The sequence below is a fragment of the Tympanuchus pallidicinctus genome, unplaced genomic scaffold (genome assembly GCF_026119805.1).
Source record: "Tympanuchus pallidicinctus isolate F22 unplaced genomic scaffold, pur_lepc_1.0 scaffold31, whole genome shotgun sequence".
In the NCBI taxonomy this organism is placed as follows: Eukaryota; Metazoa; Chordata; class Aves; order Galliformes; family Phasianidae; genus Tympanuchus; species Tympanuchus pallidicinctus.
In genome coordinates, this window is record NW_026294749.1 from 15,818,501 (window position 1) to 15,843,038 (window position 24,538).

General features: G+C 41.2%; 1 protein-coding gene across 1 annotated transcript in view; it reads left to right on the plus strand.

Annotated features, from left to right (window-relative positions):
- Positions 1 to 21,317, plus strand: part of CNTNAP2 (contactin associated protein 2) — a 634,054-nt gene extending 612,737 nt beyond the window's left edge. The window contains exons 23-24 of the mRNA XM_052697656.1: positions 10,081 to 10,152; positions 11,566 to 21,317. Of these exons, the coding sequence (XP_052553616.1) occupies positions 10,081 to 10,152; positions 11,566 to 11,765 (272 nt within the window). The 3' untranslated portion in view covers positions 11,766 to 21,317. The remainder of the gene's footprint in view (positions 1 to 10,080; positions 10,153 to 11,565) is intronic.
- The last annotated feature ends 3,221 nt before the right edge of the window (positions 21,318 to 24,538 follow it).

A 24,538-nucleotide genomic window follows, 5' to 3' on the forward strand; every position in this document is an offset into this window, starting at 1 on the left:
GCTGCAGGAGCACACTGCTGGCTCGTGTTAAGATTTTCATCCATCAAGACTCTCAGGTCCTTCTCTGCAGGGCTGCTCTCAAGCACCGCTCCTTCCAGTCTGTATGGATGCCTGGGATTCCTCTGGCCAAGTGCCAAACTCTGCACTTTGCTGTGCTGAACCTCATCAGGTTCACCCAGGCCCCCCTTTCCAGCCTCTCGAGGTCCCTCTGAATGGCATCCCTTCCTTCCACTGTGTCGACCGCACCACTCAGCTTGGTGTCATCAGCAAATTGCTGAGGCTGCACTCGATTCCGCCATCACTGTCATTGATGATGTTACAGGGCACTGCTCCCAAGACAGAGCCCTGGGGGACGCTGCTCATTACCAGCCTCCTCCTGGACACTGAAGCATCGATGACCACCTTCTGTCTGCAGCCTTTTAACTAATTTCTTATCCATCGAGTGGTCCACCCATCAAATCCACGTAACGTGTATTGGTTGTTAATTTTTGTTTTATTTTTTAATCTTTTTTGCAATAGATAATTTGACTGCAAGCTGACAAAAGACTGGCTGGATTTATGCAACATAGTTGAATGTTTCCTGATAGCTTGTTGGTGTTAAAAGAGGAGGTTCTGTTTGTCCTTGACCTGTGCTACTGTGCTTGGTCTTCTGTTGATTCAGTCTTGCGTAGGAAAGCTTTACTGAATCAATTCTGCTTTGACCAGATAGATAAAAAATTATAAATTTAATCCTGATTAGTTGCAGTACTCAGTCATGAAGGGTATCAGGGAACATGCAGCATATGTTTGGGATGCTTCAAGTGGTCTGTTAGCTTTTGCCCAGTAAAAAAATAAAATCTTATTGTAACAACAGAGCTTTACTTGGCTGTTAAAGTCTTGGGCAACCAGAACATGGTGGCTTACATTCACTTCTGGTGATGAGAAGCCTTTAGTAAGAACTAAAGCTAGGCACTCCTCCTCCTGTCCTCACCAGTGTTCAGCAACAGTAGAGGGAAAATATTATATTGCTTTAAAGACTCCTAATAAGGAAATACTAGAGAGTGCAACAATTATGGTATAATGTGTGAACGGTGTTTCACAGGCATAGTAGAAAGGATGTTGAGCCATATGTGAACAATTCCAGATTTCCACTCTGAGTTAAATTTCCTTGATACAAAGAGGAGGTATCACAAGAGCTGATGTAGCAATGTCAAATAAGAACTACTCAGGCTCTGTAAGAGTACCTCTGGTGATCTGACACAGAATCACAGAAGCACAGAATTGTAGGGGTTGGAAGGGACCTCCAGAGATCATCGAGTCCAACCCCCTGCCAAAGCAGGTTCCCTACACCAGGGACACCCACCAGACACGGTGGGCTCTGTCTCAGTTTCAGGAAAAGTAGGTACTGTAAATTGCATTAACTTAGAAATAGATGATGGTGAGTGATAAATGAAAACATTTGCTAATAGTGTCACAATGCATTAGCAAATTGGCAGTTTGCACTGATTATTTTGTTTGTTGCCCATTCCCCACGAGAAAACTTTTTAACATGAAACATGTGGAAGGAGAAAATCTAAAAATCAATGGTTTCTGTTGACTACGGAGCTGAAATGCTCTTGGTACTCTTATTGTGAATTTATTCCTTCGTTAAACTGAATTGAAAGGGCAGAGGCAAAGGTCTCTTTTGAAGCTCACAGGAACACTTCTGGTGTTGAAGCAAAAGATACAGGATGTTCACACTCACTCTGTTGCAAAGAAATGGTTACAAGCAGCATGTGTTTGAAAGCAGCATGTACAATTTGTCATTTCATTCACATTTTTATCCATAATTTATATTATTGTGCCATCGGTTTCACTTTAAAATGAACTTAATTAAGTGTTGAGAACAGGTGATTAGCAGTGAAAATGAAAAAGGTATGTGTCTAAATAGGACAGGTAGCTGTGGAAGTAAAGTAATGATTCCTTCACTCTAAACTGCAATACTGGATCATACCTTGTGCATAGTTAACAAGATGCTAAGCAGGTTCTTCCTGGTGGCTGGCCCACATAAGATATTTGCCTTAAATTCTTCTGTGTAGTTACCACTGTGGGCACCTCCTGTTACTTGCAAAACACTGTGGATGCTGGGACAAAAGGAGGCAAGCCATAAAGACACATATCAGTCATTTGTATGTAACTGATCCTTAAAGTCAAGTTCAGAGTTTTTGTCAATAAGAAAGCTTTTTGATTTGCTCTCTAGACAAATAGGCCATTCAGCCTCTAGATTAGTTGTCTTGCATTTCTGTTAGCCTTGGATTAACATATTTCTAATTTCTAATATTAGTTCTTCTAAAAAAAAATTATCACTGCAAAAATATAATTTCCATCCCTCCCCATCCACTGCTGGCTTTTTCCCATGCTATCAGAACATTATCTTGTTCAGCTTGGGAATACTTCTTTTCTTGTTGCTATGGTGATCCTTTCTTGGTGGTGATGAAGCACAGGAATTCAGCAAGTCATTTGTTTCTAGAATATGACTGTGGTGGCTTAAAAAAAGAAAGAAAAGACACTAATCAAAACTAAGCAGATCATCAATATTGTTCCCCTCCTGTGTTTTCCTCTCATCTCAATTATATGAGTTCTTGTGAGACAATCCAATTTCTCTTGCTTACTTGAAGAGTAGAAGGGAAGCAAAGAGATGACCAGGTTATTTTAAAATGTCCACCTTTGCATATTGTCTAAAGCCAGTGAATTACCTGCCTGGCATACATGTGAAAACAAATGCCAGTATGAAGCTGCAAGTTGCATTCATTCTAAGTGTGTAAATGCAGTGCAGTATTTAATATGGGATTTAGTTAAATCCATGCTAGGTTCATCATCACATTGAGAATTAAATAGACTGGATTAAATCTGCAGTGGTTTTTTTCAAGTGTGTGATTTGATTTTTTTTTCTGACTTAATGGCTTTCTTCTCTATTCTTGTTGAAGGTGAAAGGCCTTGTGTTTTAAGAATGAACAGCTTGCTTTGAAATGTGTATTGAGTATGTCTGGCAAACCCATTGCATGAAGATATGCACCACTGTCATCAAGATTAATATGTCTGTACGATTTACTCTCTTTTTGTTGGTGATGGTGTCAGGAGCAGAGTGTCAAAGGGCTGAATGTAGGTCATATGATCCATGCTCACCTAATTGCTAACTGGTTACCTTTGCTAATATATGATAATTGATGATAACAAGCAATTTATGGGCTACGTGTTACAAGTGACAGCACTGAAGGCCACCTTCCTGACTCAGATTCTCATTAGATAGGTTCCCATGCTGTACCACTAGGTACCACATCCCAGAGGATTGAGCAGCAGTTCTTGAGGAGAAGCTGTGTGAGAAGTGCACTGGTACGGATGTGGCTGCCAGGATGGGAAACTCTTGCCTTTGTCAGTGAGTTCACAGTGGGAAGAAAGAATCAGAAGCATTACTTGCTAGAGCAACCGTCATAGGTTATGGACACATGAACAAAAGGATCTTTTCCTGACTGTGGACACTGAAAGAGTGTTGATAGCACATCCTGAGCTTAATGTCCTGTATGCATCTGTGAATTCACATGGCAAACAATGGTGATGTGTGAATCGGCACTCGCTCACTGTAAGACTGTACTGATTGGGAACAAAAATCATCTACTTACTTCATACAATTATGTACAGCTTTCTCTGATCATTAGAAATACATAATTTCACTGTGAAATCTGTGACATTCTGTCCAATGTATCAGACAGCTGACAAGCTGCCACACTGGCATTCACTGAGAGACCAGCGTTGTAGCGATTTCATGAGTAGTGATTTGAGCACTAATACTGCAACCTAACATCAAGACAAGAAGGTGGCAATATTAAAAAGATCCTCTGTGAAGGCTGAATGTTTTCCACAAGCAGTAATTCTAACTTGGAAAATAGGAATGGCACGAATGAGTAAAAAATTGGAGTAAGAAGCATATGGATGCCCAAGTATTTCATGTAACTGCCTTCTTTTTCCTTTCCCTAGGCTGAAAAGAGCTTCACTTCCTGGGTTACAGTCAAATTTAGACTGCAACAGTCTCCTCTGACCCGTCCCTGATCCCTTGTCCAGTCCTTTTTTTGTTCAGAAGTGGAGATCTTTTTTTCAAAAGCACAGAAGCTGATCTTGTTTGTATTACGTCTGTGAGAACTCTTCTCCTCCAAGGACTTCAACATCTCTTTTTTTCCCTCTTTTTTTTTTTCTTTTTTTTCCCAGCTGTTATAAACTTACAGACACAGGGAACTGAGTGAGAGAATAAAAATATGTAGTAAAAATTCTCTTCCTCTCCTCCTCACCTCTACCACTGAGAACAGTACCAAAAACAGTCTTTTTTGCCGCAGAGAAACATATAACAAATTTTTAATGCCACAATACACAGTATCTGAGTTAGCAAATGCTAACGTCGAGATCATAGGCATATAATGCACCAAGTTTAGTGTGAAGTGCTACATGTATTTTTCATAGGTGCTGCAGAAGAACAAATCTGTCTGTTACTTTCTCCTTCTGAAAAGGCAAATCTTTCTTTACTTAAGGTTTGCTCTTTGATTTTCTTGCTCATTTGGCTGGATTTTTAGTTTTGTATTTTGTTCCACTCAAACATTCCTTCTGGGTCTGTTATCAGCAATTATCTGAATACAGCAAGGCTTTGGTCAGCACTTTACTTGCTGTGAGAGCACCAAAGCATTTCATGTTCTATGTTAATTATAAATGGAAGCATTTGTTTGTCTTCCTTAGCCAGTGAAATGTAAGCTCTGCTCATAAAATGTTCATGAAAGTGATAACTTAGGTCAGCAGTTCTTATCTGGAGACCCAGTGTCAAACAAGTGCTACTACCAGGAATTAGACAGATGAATTTAGATCTTTGATGTCTGAATGTGTTCTTACATGCTGCAAATCAACTGAAAATTTGGAATGGAAAGTGATCGAAATAATGCATCTGAAGCAGGATTTGTTCGTAACTATCTGCTCTAATATTTTAAAATAAGGAAGAAAAGTCTTTTGTATGCAGATATTTGTTTGTAAATGCAGAAGGTATTTTGACCGTGCCTTCCAACTGCTTTGTACAAGTATTCGCTTGTGGGCAGAAGAAAGTGTAAATGTTATTACTGGGAAATGAACATTCAAAGAGGAAAATGAGGGAATTGTCTAAGCCATCCCATTGAAGGGAACGTGTTCCCTGTTTGATATTTCATCCAGGCTTGCTCTGAAGGAGTGTAAGCTGCAAGGCCGAGTCTTTTTATAAGGTACAAGCTTTTCTGCCCCTTTGCCAGGAAGATTACATTTTAAGAGCAAAACACAGAACATTGTACTGTATAAAACTCCCATTTCCTCCTCTGCTTAGGGGTGTGGACAGCAAAACTTGTCTGCAGTGTAAAACGAAAGGGTTGATGAAGCTCCCAGTGGAGAAACAATGATCTCGACTGTTTGGGTAGCTGATTCTGAAATCTAATGGTGGGAATTTACATTGTACCAGTTTGCTGACCAGACAGTGTTTGCTGAACTTTCCCCAAATGGTGTAATTATTCATTCTTAGCACTCCTATTTTTCATTTCAAATTTCATGCATTTTTACATAATCTTCCAACTATTCTTTCCTCTGTAATCTTCAATTACTTTCCCACAGAGTCACAGATGTTTTTGTACAGAAGTACTCAAAGGACAATATTTCTATTAAGCCATCATTTCAGAGAATTTTTTAATTTATAATCATTTGACGTTGGCATAACAGCATGGATTGAGAGATTTCACCAAAAAAGTTGAATTAGATTTTTTAGTGGAAAAGCTTATATTTTCCATAATCTCTATGCATAGCTTTCTGTCAAGGCCCTGCATGGCAGGGGGATTAGACAAGATGACTTCCAGAGGTCCCTTCCAACCTCAGCCATTTTGTGCTTCTGTAATTCATCAGAACTGATCAGTGTAAAAACACTTGAGATTCAGTATCTCCTATAAAAATTAAACCTTTCAAAATGTTTTTGACCTAATAGAATGTATCTAACATAATTTAGTTTAAATAATTAATCAAAATAGCATTACCATGTTAAAGACTTTATTATCACCCTCTACAACTACCCGAAAGGAGGCTGTGATGAGGTGGGGATCAGCTTCTCCCATGTAACTAGCCATAGATCTAGAGGGAAAGGCCTCAAGTTGCACCAGGAAAGATTCAGGTTGGACATTAGGAAATACTTCTCCTAGAGAGTGATCAGGCATTGGAACAGGCTGTCCAGGGAGGTGATGGAATCACCATCTCTGGAGGTATTAAGAAACATCTGGGTGTTGTACTGAGGGACATGGTTTAGAGGGAAATATTGGGGGTAGGTGAACGGTTGGACTGCATGGTCTTAGAGGTCTTTTCCAAACTGTCCATATCTCTCTGTAGGGCCTTCCTACCCCCAGGCAGATGAACAATTTCTGCCAACTTGGCATCATCTGCAAACTTACTGAGAGTGCACTCAATGCCCTCATCCAGGTCATCAGTAAAGATATTGAACAGAACAGGCCCCAGTACCAACCCCTGGGGAACGTCCAGTGACCAGTCACCACCTAGATGTAACTGCGTTCACAACTACTGTCTGATCCTGGCTCTCCATCCAGTTCTTTACCTAGTGAAGAGTGTAACCATCCAAGCCATAGACTTACCAGCTTCCCAAGGAGAATCTTGTCGGATTAGACTTTGCTGAAGTCTAAGATGGATGACGTCAACAGATTTCCCTCCAGGCAGGTCACTTGATCATAGGAGATCAGGTGTGTCAACCAGGACCTGCCTTTCATGAACCTGTGCTGGCTGGGCCTGATCCCCTGGCTGTCCAGAACATGCTGATTTCTCTGCCCACACCCACTTTCTGGACCACTTTTCTACTCTGACAGTCATTTTACATTTCAATTTTGTGAATTTGCAAGAGGCTTTTATGTGGAAAGCATCATGAAAAAACCTACCTCTGAAAATGATAGATGCAAAATCACACCTACCGTAGTGAAGCAAAATTATTCACTTAGCAGGAAGCAGTAGGACTTGTGACTGGCTGCAGTGTTGCCATGATGGATAGGAACCTTCTTTCAAGTTAGAGAGCTATTTGGCAAACTCAATAGTTTTCTTAATGGAGACATTTAGATTTCAGATTTTACCTGAGGGTCTAAGAGCATAAGTTTAAAATTCAGATTTATTTTCCTGCTGTTAGTCCTTCCTTTTCATTGCAGTAAGGATAGTAGTATGGATAGTGCTCCAAGATGTCTCTGAGGAAAACTAGTATGGAGTTGTGAATTTATTTATCTGACATTCAGAACAGCTTTTGTTTTAGAAAGGCACAGAAATGCATTTTTTAGAAGACAGAGTGCCGACGAATGTCATAGACAAGTGCCACTGACAAAAGCTGCTGGCCAGTCCCCCTTCATTGAGTCCTGAGAAACGTTCTCTTGTATGTTCCACAGACAGCCATACACAGCTGGCTCAACGTTCCCCGGGAGTATACACACAAACGTCTTTTCAGGCCACATGGCAAGCTGAAGCAATTCATTCCATTGTACGGCTTCTTCACAATACAAAAGGAACGTTATTCTGCTTTTTGCTTCATGCTAACAGAAAGCCAGTCGAATTCCCTTTGACAGTTTTTTGGCATAGTGAATACATCACTGGCCTGTAAAATCAACTTATTTAAATATCACCTAATCCATCAGACAAGAAAAATACAGCTGGGATTTAAGTACTGACATAATTAGGAATTAGAGTCCTTGATTATTTGAACTGTTTCCAGTTAAATGAAAATGTCAGTCTCACCTCTGTGCCAAGGAGGATCATGGAACAGATCCTCCTGTAAGCTATGCTAAGGCACATGGAAGGCAGGGAAGTGATACAGGAGAACCAGCAGGGATTCACCAAGGGGAAATCCTTCTTAACCAACCTAGTGACCCTCTATGATGATGTCACTGCATCAATGGACAAAGGTAGAGCCACTGATGTCATCTGTCTGGACTTCAGTAAGGTCTTTGAGGTGGCATCCCACAACATCCTTCTCTTCAAATTGGAAAGATACGAATTTGATGGGTGGTCTGTTCGATGCATGAAGAACCAGCTGCAGGATGGGTGCAAAGAGTGGTGGTCAGTGATTCAGTGTCTGGGTGGAGATCAGTGATGAGTGGTGTTGGTGCTGGAGCAGGGGTTGGTGCTGGGGCCATTATTCTTTAATATCTTAATCAGTGACATCAACAGTGGGGTCAATGCAAGTTTACTGATGACACCAAGCTGTGGAGTGCGGTCAGCACACTGGAGGGGTGAGATACCATCCAGAGAGACCTAGCCATGCTTGAGCAGTGGGCCCAGGTTCACCTAATGAGTTTCAACAAATCCAAGTGCAAGGCCTTGCACCTGGGTCTAGTCAACTCTCATTACCAGTATAAACTATGGGCATGAAGGGATTGTGCCCAGCACTTCTGAAAAAGACCTGAGGGTACTGGTGGATGGGAAGCTGGACATGAGGCAGCAGTGCGCCCTCAAAGCTCAGAAAGCCAGCCGTATCCTGGGCTGCATCAAAAGAAATGTGGCCAGCAGGTCAAGGGAGAAGATCCTGTCCTCTGCTCTCCACTGGTGAGACCTCACCTGGAGTACTGCATCCAGATGTGGAGTCCCCAGTACCAGAGGGACGGAGACCTGTTGGTGCACATCCAGAAAAGGGCCACGAAAATGATCCCAGGGATGGAACACCTCTGCTGTGGGGACAGGCTGAGAGACCTGGGGCTGTTTAGCCTCGAGAGGAGAAGGCTCTCAGGTGACCTGATAGTGGCCGTTCAGTATCTGTAGGGGAGCTACAAGAAAGAAGGGGACAGACCCTTTAGCAGGGTCTGTGGTGACAGAACAAGGGGAAATGGCTTCAAGCTTAAAGGGGGTGGATTTAGGCTAGATATAAGGAAAAAGTCTTCTACAGTGAGGGGGGTGAGGCACTGGAACAGGTTACCTAGTGATGTGATTTGTGTCCCTGTCCCTGGAGACTTGCAAGCGAGGCTGGATAATGCCCTGGATAACCTTATCTAGCTACAGACATCCCTGTTCTTTGCAGGGGAGTTAGACAAGATGGCCTTCAGAGGTCCCTTCCAACTCCAAGGATTCTATGATTCTGTGAAAGGCTTTTAAAAACATTTTCCCTATCCCAAAATCAATACCGCTGACAAAACAGCAAATTATTGCAGCCCCTCACCTAGCTCCCTAGGGTTGTACAGTTACTGCAGCATCTAGTTGCTGTGTCTGACTATAAAGAAAAGTTTAGATGACTTGTTGAATTGATGAAATTGTTTTGTGGTTTAACCTGACAAGCAGCTAAAGGACACACAGTCTTTCACTCCCCTGCCTCCCAGTAGGACAGGGGGAGAACTGGAAAAAAAAAGTAGATTGAGATTAAGACAGAGGAGGAAAAGAGAAATAACAGTGATGATAATTTCATATATGTGTAATTACTGTCTATATATATACACACACAAAACAAGCAGTGCACCGAACAATTACTCGCCATTTGCTGACCGACATCCACCCAATCCTTGAGCAGTGTCAGATTCCCCCGGCCAATTCCCCTCCGTTTTATAGCTTTTCTCACATGATGTCACATCGTATGGGATATCCCTTCGGTCAGTTTAGGTCAGCTGCTTCTGTTCCCTCCCAGCTCCTTATGCCCCTACAGCCCCCTCACTGGAAGGGCAGTATGAGAGGCGGAAAAACTGAAACCACCTCTGTACAGCACTGCTGTGCAACACAGTTTTTCTCCTACAGCCAAAACCTAGCATTGCATGTGTTCTCATGCTTTTGAAAGAAAGATGTATTTATGGTTTTGTGCTAATGAAACTATATTTATATTTATAATATTTAGGTTAGTAGAGTAATGAAATTACATTCTGTGTTAACAGCAATGCTTATTGAAGGTACCTCCTTTGTTTTGTTTATCCCTGTGTCATAAGGGGTCAGATGATAGTGAAAGATAATTTTCTTTCATATTTATTTAGATAGATCTAAGTATGCCAGATGTATTTCTGAACTAGTTCACTAAGTTTTGCTGATATTATAACATGATCTGTAATTCTCTGTTTACAGCCAGTGCTGATTTCCCATACAATGGTCAAGCCATAGGAGATGGAGTTAACAGAAACTCTGCTATTATTGGAGGTGAGAAAAATGTCTACTTTCCTAAGAGATTTTGCAGCACAACTGTGAGGCTTAGTTGCAGTTGGTGACATATTCAATTTATTTGCTAAGAACTGACTTTGGGAAAATCACACCAAAGAAGTTTGTGTAATTCTGTTCAGGTAATTTGTTCTAGTGAAATGGCTTTTTTTTACTTAGTTTATTCCCTTATATTCAGTTTTAACCACATCAAAATATTCATATTTTTAATCTACATAACAAGCATGCTTATGAGGATCTATTCTTGAATACTTATGGTAAAAGAGTCATTCATTTATGTTAAATGACAAGGACGCTTTTCCAATTACATCAGATTCAACATGAATCTAAACCCATTAGTCGCACTCTTGACAGAAATAACTCACAATCTTGCCTTGTTTTTTAAGGGCCAGGCTCTGCTTATATGCCTGGGAGTGCCATTCTGTGTGATAGGGTCTCAGGTGATGGGAAGTAATGCCAGAACTTGGATCTTAAATTAGCATTAAATTGAAGACTTTCAGCCAAGCTGTCTCCAGCTTGGATCCTGAATAAATTTATACATACCTAAATTTGCTCTACCCATCCCTCTGTACTGAAGTGTTACACCAGAACTTTCTGGAGACAACTTTGGTAGTGCAACAAATTCTGAAGGCATATAAAAATGTTTTAAGGATTATTCTAATATATTTTAGTCAGTTCTAAATGCATGTAAAATGACGTATTGATGGTGAGAGATATTTTGTCTTGTGAAGCAACACTAAGTATAGTAATGTGTAGTCGAATGGAATTTCTTGTTTCTTTTCCGTGTCCCCGACAAAGGACTGTGATTCCATAGCCAGGTTTAGGTCAGTTGCTTCAGTTTTGATTTGTTATTTTTCATTTTTATTTTATTATTACTAATTATGACTTTTAATTTATTACTTTTACTTTGGTACCCAACTATACCAGTTGAGGATACTATTGCATTCCTCAGAAAATTTAGACCATGCGTGAACAATCTGGCTGCCCGACATGTTTGACATAAGTGACATAAAATAATTCTGTCTGATTACGAGATATTTTTTAAATGGCAAATGTAATTTCTTCATCCTGGACGATGCTGTAGCATCCTCTATCTCTGAGTAACTGCCCAGCCAACAACATATCCCCATTTCATCCCCTCATTTTAGGAACACAGCATCCTCTGCCTAGAGGTCAATGAAGCTCACCTCTGTAACTAGGTATTAATGTAAAACGTAAACTATGGAACGAAAGTCACCAGCAGATTCCCCTCATTTATTATAACATAAATTTTAGAGAAGTGGAAGCCAAGAAACTGCGGTGATACTCAGCTGCCCACGTAGCTGTGAGCCTCTGTCTTTGTATCAGAATCTGTTCTTCTCCTTAGTGGCATGTTTTCTTTCCTCCTCTGCTCAGGCGTCATCGCTGTGGTGATCTTCACCATCCTCTGCACGTTGGTGTTCCTGATCCGCTACATGTTTCGCCACAAGGGAACCTACCACACCAATGAGGCCAAGGGGGCAGAGTCAGCTGAAAGTGCCGATGCCGCCATCATGAACAATGACCCCAACTTCACAGAGACCATCGACGAGAGCAAGAAGGAATGGCTTATCTAAGCCCATAGAGAGGGAGCTTGGGAAGGGATACAAGCTGGGCCAGGTTGGGACTGGAATGACTCTTGCAGTGGGGAGAGAACATTCTGCATTGGAAACTTGAGCACACATATGGTAAAAAGATCAGCACAACTAGAGGAGCAAGTGACAGGAAAAATCACTGAGGCTGGAGGAGAAAAATATCACAAGCATTTAAGAAAAATACTTCTAAACATTAATTACAGCGAATCAATGAATTGCCCTTCTGTATTCGAACAACTGTAACAAAGAACAGTTTCGCAGCTTCAGCATTGGTTAAAATTTTCAGTAATAACTATCTTTTTGTGTATGTGTTTAGAGGTATTCTAAAGAACAAGAAATGGGGCCTTTTTCTTTTTTTTTTTTTTACTTTTTTTTTGAAAGCTTAAAATGTTTAAACTTAAAAAGTTTAAAATGGAGGTGGTTCTGTCCTGAAACAGGTGGCGGAACTTTGTTCTGATGTTGTGTTTTTTCTTATCTGGCCACTTCCCCACAGGCTGCTATCAGCCCTGCACCTTCACTGTATCATGCTTCATTTTGGTGGTGTTTAAACAGATGATCAGAGCTGGGGGCAGACCTGAGGGGTGAGGAAGGATACTTAATGCAGCTAAACCTTGCCAGTTTTTCAAAATGTCATCGGCTCTTCTCAATACTGGCAGGATTCATCTTTTTTTGACACACGTACTTCATTGATTCTGTACAGTTCTCATCAGCAGTGTAAAAATGTTACTATGACTTCTACTACTACTACAACTGCTTGTACTGGAGAGGATGATCATAAAGCACAGCACTCTTATTTTGTATTACTTTTGTTAACTCTGAAGGCGGATGGTGCTGTGCGAGTCTGTAGACCTGTTCTCGTGTCTTTGGCTAGGGCCCTGCTGACCCCAGGCACATGCCAGTCTAAATTCAGCTCTGCCTGTGCTGGTGTGTATATCCTGGACTTAGGCATAAGCATTGTAGTAGGAAATAATAGCCAAATTTCATTTGCTTCTGTTTCTTTTTTATAGGCTGTCACAGAAATATTAACTAGTACAGCTCTAGTCAATGTATTTAAACTCATGGATTTCACATGATACTTTTTACAGCTTTGGCATAACAATTCACACTTTAATTTTATTATTTTTTTAATTGCCTCCTGAAGAAAGCCTCTGCTGACAGCATTTGCACAGGCAGAAAAATGAAGCAACAAAGATGTGAAAGCTCTGCCTCGAGAGCACGTGAAAAACACACGGTGCTAGAAAAGACATATTTTTCAATACGCAGATTTACCTGAACTATTACTTATCTAAAGCCTTTTTAAGAATGTCAAGGAGAGTGCCAAGTGCATCATTTTACCCCATGTCCCCTCTTAGACCACGGAAGTTGCAGATCGCACCTGAGAAGCAGGATGGTAGTTGTAGAAAGGCAAGGGGGCTGCCTGAAGACCTTGAATCCTTTGATGGCAACAAAGAAGCTGTAGCTTGCCCTGTGCATGTATGCATGGTCCTCCAGGTCTGATTTCAGAAATGTAGGGCCTTGCTGGGCAGTTTTTGCTGGAACAAGGGAGTGAATGTATTGCAATACATTTCCTGAGTGCTAAAAGAACAGATGCAACACCAAGAATTTCCTTTTAAATGTATTTATGCTTGTGACAGTCTCAGATTTGCTTTATCTTTTAATATCGATGGGTTTAGTATGCGAAGATTTAATCCATTTTTCTTTGTAAGAAGGATTTATTTTTCAAATCCAAATCTGAAATCTACTACACTGATCAGTGCTGGCACCACTAATTTCCTTATCTTTTTGATTGTATTTTTATTATAATAGGTAATGATTTAAAATTTAATTCAAAAAAATCACAGAGAGGGAGGAAAATATTTGACTCTTACCTGACAAGAAGTTTGTAAGCACAATTTGAGAGCTAGACAGGGATAGATAGTTTGATTTAAGGATGGTAGTATAAAGTCATCCGGTGGATTCATTGAACGTGTATCAAACCAAATCAAATCCATTGATTTCTTCCTGCTCATGGATTTGGAATTAGCATACAAAAAGGTTCAAATGAGATTTACTGTTTCTCAGGTAATTTTATGTGACAGAGGTATTCAGGTAAACATGAAAGCTACCTCTGTCATTCTTGTGCTCTACAGTCTTTTGCCTTGCCTCCAGTATCAGCATCTCCCTCTCTCGTGCTTAATTAAATAGATGAGTCCCTGATCATGTTTACTTGTGGGCGTAAGATTAATATCTAACCCTTTGGAGAACATCAGCCTGGGATGACTCCAGCCTGCACCACTGACTATTCAGCGAAATACTTTGGTTGTTCCATGTTGCAATTGCAGATGAATTACAGTTTCTGTAATTGAAGTGGTGTTCACTTTTCTATACAATATTCTATATTTGATTTTAACTGTACTTTAGTCCACTCTGAGAAACATCCTTGCCTACAACTTCAAGTTATCAAGAGCAGTGAATACAGTACCATTTGCATAGACTGGAATTTAGTTTGCAGAAAGAAGTACTAATCTGAACTTAATGTCTGTGATGGGGATCAGACTCATGTATACTGAGAACATGGAATCCTCTGATGCTAGAGGACAAAGTAGCCAAATGACTTAGCATGGTACTGGAAGGGAAAGATGGCTTGGTCTGTGTGCCTAGCCAAGTCCTTGGCCAAGCTAGAAACACTTGCTGAATTATGGCAGTGGGGTCTGAGGCATCTATTCACTGACTTTCCAAAAGATTCCCAGTTTAGCTCTCACAACCCTGCACGCAAGATTTCTGGAAAACAACCTTTGACTATTGCACATGCAATACTTGTAAATGCATGTGTTAAATTTCGAAGACAGGATTTACATTTCCTAAATTAAGTTGAATACATCTTCATCTCTCCATTGGACACCATGTTTCTCATAAGTGAAGTTCATTAATGCTATATTAAAATGTTGATGGTCTATTTTCCAGATACAACTGCTTTGATAACTTTAGAAGCTTTCTGAATTAATCCTGCCTCTTGTAGCGGATCTTAGTCATGATATTTTAGACTATCATATGTTCTCTGTGTAGACTGTGTTCATAACATGCAGTCATGTGTTTCATGACTAGGTGAATTCCTTTCTGTCTGTCTTGCATTTAATTTCTGAAGATGTAATAAGCTTAGGATAGGCGCTGGCCTACTTTCTGAGCAGGCTCAGAAGTGTAGCTTGCACATTTTTGCTAACACCATACTATTTTGAGAATTTCTTCCCCTGTGGGCCTATTATTGGAAGTTGCAACAACACCCATAGTTTGATTTAACCATTTCTACTTGTGCTGAGGTTGTCTGACAGGTGCTATCCAAACGCTTGTAGTGGGAAAACCTGATGGAGAGCAGAATGGAGCCTGCTTGTATAAGAACCTGTGCTTTCCCCCAGAGGACACTAAACTAAGCAGTCTTGTATCACCTGCTTTTACCTGCTTCGTCTATTCGAACGTCTTAGGAAAACGTTACTTCTTGCACTGATTGAGCCACCGAAGTGTCCCAGCTGTGTTTCTGAAAGGCTTGTACTGATTCCCTTGAAATCAATGGCAAAACTGCCAGCAGCTGTGGGGTGTGCAAGACTGGGCTGAAGACCAGAATCCTCTGCGTTAGCAGCTTTTGAGTACTTGTTCACAACACATGCAGACCACAGGGAAATGAGCTGTGGGGCTCCAAAGAGCCAAAGTGGTAAAAAACGTATCAACTCAGCTTTGAGGGGAAATCCAGAGTCTTATCTGTCGGTTCTGAACTAAGTCTTTCACATATTGCTTATTCCATGTTTACTAATCGGAGATTCAAGTGTGTTACATAAGAATATGCATCTTTAATTGGTACTGGAACAATTCGACATTGTATTTTTCTTGTCTTAAACCTTACCTTTACCTTTTATATTTCCTGTAGCAATTAAGACTTCAAACATGATAGTATTTTAGTATCGTGCTCTAGCTAGCATGATGTATGTCAAAGGATGGTTACCATAAATATTTTACTAAGATTGCCAGAGTGGTGGTGTATATGTACAAGTTTATTGTAGTGATAAGAATTTGTTTAAAATAGTCTAGTAAATAATTATGTTTTAATTGAAACTATGTCCTTTAATGGCAGATGCATCTGATTTCCAGGGTATCTGTTGAAATGGGAAGCTATCTCATTTTGATAAGCAATAGCTTTTAGCATGGTTTCTCCCTTGAACCATGGCACCTAGCAAACATGGTAACTCTGAAAGGTTATCATCTTTGAACAGCAGAACCTGTATTTTGTTGATCAGATTTTATTGCCAATCCTAGAGAAATTAAACAAATCTAAAAGCAACAGCATGTGAATTAGAATGAAAGAACAACGTGTATGTACGCCTCATATCTTAATATCTTCTGTGAATGTCTGAAGTTCTACTAGAAATCAGATTCTAAATAAAAAAAAAAGGAAAAAAAAAAAAGAAAAAAAAAAAAAAGAAGAAAGAAAGAAAGCAATTCTAAGTAGTTTTAATTAACCTAAAAGCTTTTTCATTGTTATCATTGTCTGTAATTCTTTCATTCTCTAGTACAAGGAAATCAATTTGAAAAAGGATACAAGTTGGAGAGGCCTCAAAAAAAAGACTCAAAGTACATGGGAAAAAAAGATAAAATAGCAAAGAACTTCACAGAGCAGTTATCTATAAAGAGAGAGGGTACTGAAGCCAGGGATGAACTGTTAAAATGTGTGCACATGTTCCTTGTGTATTGGGCTGCTGTGACTGTGTTACAGATGAGAACCCTGAACACAGAAAATCAGAATCTGTTGAAGTGACCTGAGTCTGAACACAGAGTTTTGATGGAATCAAAATGACTGAGCTTTTTCTGACTCCTCTTACAGCAGCAAGCAGTCTAGTGCCACTTCTGCTAATGTCTGTTATTGCAAATTCAGAGGTATTGCCAGCTTCACAAGAGCTATGTACTAAAAATGACTGGGAGTGGTTTGCCTCCCTGTCCTACCATAACTGTCCTTTCCTTTATGAATGTGAGCCTTTTATTGAAGTCATGAAGAAAATGTGCTAGTTCAACAGACTTGCATGGTTTTTTTAATAAACTACCTTATCAGACTTTAATTTTTTTTATGTGAAGCATTTTATAAAAGTGCTACATTTAGTGGGTTCAAATAAGAATGTTCTAGGCAAAGAAACAGAGGGTGCAACAGCCTCCAGAATGAAGGAGGCTGAGACTGTCCTAACCTGTTTCTTTTTTCTGCAGTGTGAATTGCCTTAACCCCACTGCAAGGCCCTGCTTTGCTGAATGTATAGTTGTGGCAAGGTCCATTAATGCCTTGTGGCCATGATTCCACTGTTCATTTGTACTGCTGTTGAAACCTCTAGAAGGGGATAAAGGAGTGTTTGTCATTTGTACAGGAAAGTCCTAGAGGAAAAAAGAAGGGAGCAAAAGTTTAAGCTTAAAGTTATTCTAATACTTGTGCACTGTGACACTGAGCAAATTTGTTTCTTCTTGCTGTCACCATGTAAGTTTCAATGAGGCCAAAGCTGTATGGGCCTGAAAAAAGAATATTTTGGATGTGAGGTCCACAGCTCTGGAGTAATCGTTGCCTGTGGGGCATCAACATATGATGTATTAAAAAGTTGAATACTGAATTTATTCAAATCCCTAAGCCTGCAAGTACTAGCAGAATCCTTCATTCTTGAAATTAAATGCAATTTTGGAGACAAACTCGTACTTTACACTACGGTATTTCACATGCTACTTCAAGTGATAGCTGACTTGGACCTAGTTACCAAAAAGCAATTAGCAATCTCTAATATTTTTAAATTAAATTCTGACTTTCACATAGAAGCAGAATTCCTGAAGTACTGTGCTCAAAATCCTGATTAGGGCCACTAGTTAAGAACCAGGAAAAGAAATAGCAGATAGAAGTTTTGGGTGTTTTTTTTTTTTTTTTTTTTTTTTTTAAATTACTTTATGTTAAAGAGAAAATTGTCTCAGTAGATTCCTGCACAGTTAACTGTTTCTTTTGAATACTTTTCCATTTTTCAACCATCATCTAGGAAAAGTGAAGTAATTTTTACATATGGTATAACAAAGCACAACCAGAACTGCCTCTGTGAGAAAGAAGTTCAGATTAAGGTACTCTGCAAATATTCTTAAGTAACGAAGTAGTGTTCTTTCTGTGATGCAGCAGCATTTAATAATGTCATGTATGCTTCCCTGCTTCCACTGTTTTCTTGGGTTGTTTTTTGTTTGTTTGTGCTTTTTCTGGAAGAAATATCTAGATATGAAACCCTTGAGTCAGCACAAAAGCTGACTTTAGGAGAAACAAGTCAGACTGAAGCAGGCTATACAGAGAAGTTTCCCAGCAGAACAGCCCTAACCCATTTAGCCTTGGCTTAGGCTAGCAACTAGTCAAGTTCATGCACTTCTTTTTCAAGCTATGTCCATGTATGTAAGCTAAATAAAGTTCATGTAGTAAAGAAAAGGTAGTCAAACCCTTTATGCTAATGTTCTTTACCTAAACTGTATGTCTTACAGTTAATGTGTTACCCCAACAAACTGACCTTGGCACAGCCGTTCACAAGCTGGCCCTAAACCCATTACTGTTTTGTCTTAAAGGTCTGTTCTAGTTACATGTTTAAAAATACATTTATGGCATGGACTTAAATGGGAGGACTGAACACTGTGTTATCATGTAGCTGTAGATTACTTTTGTTAGAGCATAAGGGACACCTGCAGAGCTTGTTGTATGACTTGCACCAACATCATCTTTAGTCCTGAAAACGCATAAACTGCTAAAGGGCCGTGGAAGAAAGAGAAATCCCCTGTGATGCACATCCTGAAACACAAGTGTGATGCTTTTGTTACTGATAGTATGTAGGAGTAAGATCTCAGTACGCATCCGGCACTCCCTGTTTGCTGAGTTCTTACCCACCACTATAAGGGTAGCATGGAAAGAGCATGGCAACAGTTCTGGTCTGTTTCCATCTCTTCCTCTCCTTCAGAAATGCTTCTTCTCACTGATAAATTCATCTCCTTTTCCTGTCAGAATGTACAGCTCCTTCGCAGCAGCACTCGCCTCCCAAAACGTGGCTGTTTCATTGGGAAAGTTGTATGACACCGAATTCCTGCCCTGTGCTATATTTGCAGCTGGTTTTATCTGCTTACAGTACCTAGTGATTGAAAGCAGCTCTTTTTGCCAGCTGCAGTACTGTTCATAACTTGTTTGTGTGTGTTCCAGAATGGTGGCACCATCTGGCAAAGAGTGTCTAAAAGCAGTGGGCTTGCAGCTCATTCCATTGAGACACCCTTCTTGTTGTTTGTCATCTTTTTCCCAAGGTACACAAATGCTAAAGTAAATGTGTAGCCAAATACATTTTAAGGTAAATACAAAAGTGCTTATGGAGTCACAAGATGTCAGAATGAACTCTCAGCTTTCTCTATCCCTGCTGCTTTTGCTACGTCTTGCACATATACAAAGCCACTGTATCCTCCACAGGAGAATACACAGTAGCACTAAGAAACCATTGCTTCTGCTGCTTTCAGTTACTTGGGGTTCCAAAAGTCAATCTCAAAAGTGGCAACAAACTAGCATCCTTAAAAATGTTTATTGTTCCCACCAGTAAGAAAATTGTCAACGCCAGTTATTAAAGAATCTTATTTACATTGGACCAGCATATCATGGGAGGAAAAAAAATCACCTGCTTTATGCATTTGGAGTTTCTGAGATACTGTACTTAAATCCACTGCAGCTCCTAGATTGTGTCACATCTGCTGAAACCCCACCTAATTAAGATATGGGATCAAAGCAATTATTGAATGCAGTTTGTGCTATCCCTTGATTCCCACCAAGTTACTGAAGCGCAGAGAAGTGGCTTTCCACAAATCCACTTTAAGAAGCATCATTCATTCTGCTCTACTCCTCAGTGGATCAAGGCCCATCTGCAGGCAGTGCAGGTGTAATACAAACACCTTCAGTCCTAGAGACCTGCTCTGTGCACTGGGCAGGCAAAGCCCACGCAGTTCCTCTGGTACAAAGCTGTGGTTTGGCATGATATTCCTGAAAGGCTTCAGCTCCTTGACAGATCAGTCAGATGGGGTGCTTCTACGCCATCTGACTAATTAGCAGAAGCCTGCTGGCACTTATCTGTACTGATCCACGTGTGGAATTTAGCCCTAACTAACAGTGCTTAATTTCATGGGGATTGAACAGATTCTCACCACTACGGAGTGGTTGGGATGTGGTCAGTGTGAACCTTCTTACTGATATATATATATATAAATAAAGACATAGAAATAAATAGATATTTTTATGGAGATGTTTTATAAGTGGCCTTTACTTTGTGCATGGTAATTACTGCCAAATTCTTATTGTTTAGGAGCTACAAAACGGCTGGTTCTGCAGCAAGTGGCTGAGGATTTGGTTTTAATTTTTATTACTCAGCTACAATTTGCGTGGTTTGATTTGGGTTTTGTCTCATTGTCTTTTTTGTTTTCTTTTTTATTTTTGTTGATTTTCTGGCAGGGTAACGTTGGGCTCAAGCAGGAACTTTTCTGTAAGTCTTCGAGAGGCAGATCGAAACCATCATTGCCATGTGACATGACAGAAGTACCTGCTTTGCACAGCCCATGTCGTTTATCAGCCCGAGGACCTTAGCAAAATGTCTTTAAGCAATCTATTCAGCTTTTCACACTCTGTTGAGGTACTGCTATTTCTCTAGCTTTGCTCGACAAGTAAGCTCCTAATCACTGGCCTACAGATACAGCCTCTCAGGCAGGAAAGGGGCCCAGCAAGGACAAGGACATGAATAAGGATTCTGAATTGCATTCATAAACAAAACAGTAACGAAACATTGCCAAAATTGCTACTGAGGCAGGCTACCTTACTTCCTCTTTTCTCTTACTCTTTTTTTTTTTTTAATGTGCTCAGTATGTCATGTTTACAAGCCTGATCTCAGTAACCTGAGCTCCTGTTTAGAGATAGAAATGTGGTTGTGCTTTCCTATCTCACCCCTATTACTGTAAAGCAGTCTGTAGCCAGGACAGGACCAGGGTCATCAGCCATCAGGAAAGCTAAGCCAGCCTCCCACACAGTTCCTTCCAAATCAGCAGGCTGAGAGTTTGGTCCTAAGTTTGTGTGCTTACAAAGCTGGCCCAGGTTTCTGGTGGGTGAACAAAGATGGTGTCCGTCTACAGTTATTCTAGTCCACAGCTTTCTTTCTTGAGCACAACTTTTCCATGGGAAAAGAAAGCATAATCAGGATATGACTCTTACCCTATTTAAAGGAAAACATATATATTAAATTAAATCCTAATCTGAAAGTATACTGTATCTGGGATTCCTCTGTTATAGACATTTAGTCTACAGATTTATGGCTACATTTGCTATGTTATGCTTGAATAAAGATATAATTCATTGAAATACACAAGATTTACAAAAATAATATGATCTCTTTACAGAGAATAAACAGTTTGTAAATTTATCAAGAGTATAATCTGTTAGGCCTTATTTGAAGTATGTACTGTGATTTGGTAAAAGTACAAAATTAAAAGAGCCTTGCTGGATGAGGACTGCTTTTTTGAGTGTGTGCATGTATAGATGCTTTTGAGTACTTAAATCTTGATTTTTTTCTTTTTCTTTTTTTTTTAAAGTTTCACTGTGCAGAGTGCTCTTCAGATTTCTGTGGTCCAGAGGTGGGACTGCTCTGTCTGCTTTTATTAATCACCTGGATAATCTCCCAGGTATTGAACATTTGCAGACCACCAGGGGATCAGCCATGCCCTGACCAACCAAAAGACAAATCCCCCAACTCCAGATCCAATCCCTTCGGAAGGAATTTTTCTCTATGAAAAATCCGTGTCCCCCTGAGCAATAGGTTTGTGGTGCTGGAAACTGAAGGGGTGCTGAGTGGGGAGGTGGGGGAGAAACCACGTAGGAAGAGGCCGAGGGTGAGGCGGTCATCCCCATACCTGGAGACAGCCTGCCTCTGCCAGGAAAGGCAGTAGGATAATTGTGGCAGGTGATTCCCTTCTCATTGGAAGGGAGGGCCCCATATGCAGACCCAACCCGACTCGTAAGGAGGAGTGCTTCCTCCCAGGGGACTGGGGCAAGGTCATCACCAAATAACTCCTGGATCTGGTTCGCTCCTCCGATTGGTACCCATTTGTGGTAGTTGTCATGGTTTTATGGGTTTTGTTATTGGTACTCCACATCATAACATCACGTCGTGCACAAGGAGTTAAGGATTTAATGCTCCCGTTCCATGGATTTTGGATAGTTCCACCTAACTGTCTCAGAAGAGAGAACTACATCTCCCTGAGGGCTGTTCGCACTTCTGTCTCTGTTCCCATTCAGAGGGAAAGGTAAAAAAAAAGATCACTTGGCCTCCCCTTTTTGATCTTCTGACAAATCTCTGCTCCCAGCCATATATCCTCAGCTTACTTAGTAAGGACTTAGATTTTTGGATACTCTCATTTTATTTAATAGTTCCGCTTCTAATTATAATGTTTTATATTGTATGATACTGTGTAATCTTGCATTCCAATATCTTATTTAGTTTGTTCTCCTGAGATCACAGCCACCGTTTTTCTTTAGGCCCATCTCCATAGCCTTTCCCCCTTTCCCCTTCCTGGGCATGGGTCCATGGGTCCCCCTGCCCCACTAGTCACGGAACCAGGCTGTACCAGCCCAGAAAGCATTGAAATTCTCTGAGGAGAATGCAGGCATTGGCCACTTTTTTGGCCTTCAAAACAAATCTCTCTCTGCTCTCAGAGAGCTTTGTTAGAAAGCTAATCAGTTCTCAGCAGATTGCTGAGAACAAGACCTTGATGTCTAAGCAGACTGCTAATATTCTGGGATATTTGTAAACTTTTCAGCGCTGCCAGCTTGCTACCGTAAAGAGGAAAAGAAAAAAGGAATCCGCTTTCTCTTTTAATGCTGTCTCCAGAGGGAGCTGCTAATGATGCAGTACTTGCAATTTTGAGCAGTCTCCCAGTCCCTAAATTTACTTACATAGTTTTTGATGTACATCTGATGATCATGATGACCGTGTAATTCTCCCTGAACACACTCCTCATCATCTCACTCCACATCTATATTTATAATAATCTGAGGAAGCCTTCCCCAAAGCCAGAGAATACTGACTGGCAGGGAGTCTGGAGGCTTTTTGGAGAGACATTAGAGAGATGGGCATCCCCGGTGTCAGGAACACCTGCAAGATACTGAGAGAATAAGAAGATATTTGATACATGTATAGATATATGTATTTAGTAAATCAGTACATTTCTCCACAGATCAGTAAACAATGTTTTCTTTTTAGGCCTGTTTCCCTACCTTTTCCCCTTTTCCCTTCACCTGGGCATGGGTGCGTGGGTCCCCCTACGCCACTAGACACAGAACTGGGCAGAAGCCTCCCATAAACCACTGACAATACTTCAGGAAGGCAGTGATGAAATTGCTCAGGAAAGCCTGCGGACCCTCATAAGAGATTTCAGAGTTTTAGGGCAGTTGATTAAGGGAGAGGGAGTACAAGTGATGTTTTTCTCTCTCCCCTCTGGGGTGGTGAGGGATATGGAGCAGTCTAGTTCCCCTCCTGTTTGTAGGCTCCCTTTAGGTACTGCAGGCTGCAATGAGGTCACCCTGCAGCCTTCTTTTCTCCAGGCTGAACAAGCCCAGCTCCCTCAGCCTGTCTTCATAGGAGAGGTGCTCCAGCCCTTGACCATCTCTGTGGCCGTTCTCTGGACCCTCTCCAACAGCTCTCTGTCTTGTTCTGGACGCTTCAGACCTGGATGCAGTACTGCAGATGGGGCCTCACAAAAGCAGAGCAGAGGGGGACAATCACCTCCCTGTCCCTGCTGGACACCCCTCTCCTGATGCAGCCCAGGATACCATTTGCTTTCTGAGCTGCAGGAGCACACTGCTGGCTCATGTTAAGATTTTCATCCATCAAGACTCTCAGGTCCTTCTCTGCAGGGCTGCTCTCAAGCACCGCTCCTTCCAGTCTGTATGGATGCCTGGGATTCCTCCAGCCCAAGTGCCAAACTCTGCACTTTGCTGTGCTGAACCTCATTAGATTCACCCAGGCCCCCCTTTCCAGCCTCTCGAGGTCCCTCTGAATGGCATCCCTTCCTTCCACTGTGTCGACCGCACCACTCAGCTTGGTGTCATCAGCAAATTGCTGAGGCTGCACTCGATTCCGTCATCGCTGCCGTTGATGAAGATGTTACAGAGCACCGCTCCCAAGACAGAGCCCTGGGGGACGCCGCTCGTTACCGGCCTCCATCTGGACACAGAGCCATTGATGACCACCCTCTGTCTGTGGCCTTTTAACCAATTCCTTATCCATCCAGTGGCCTAACCATCAAATCCACATCCCTCCAATTTGGAGATAAGGATGTGGTGGGGGATCACGTCAAAGGCCTTGCTCAAGTTCATCTAAATCAGTCGCCTTTCCTTTGTCCACCGATGCCGTCACTCCATCATACAAGGCCACCAGATTGGTCAAGCATGACCTTCCCCTGATGAAGCCATGCTGGTTGTCTCGGATCACACGCTCATTCCTCATGTGATCAAGCATGTCATCCAGGAGGATCTGTTCCACGATCTTCCCAGGCACAGAGGTGAGACTCACCGGCCTGTAGTTCCCCAGGTCCTCCTTGCTGCCTTTCTTGTCAATGGCAGTGACCTGACCCTTCCTCCAGTCATCCAGGACCTCACCTGACAGCCACGAAATACTAACCAAAAATCATAAAACCATGATACCTTTGACATGATACCCTCACCACAC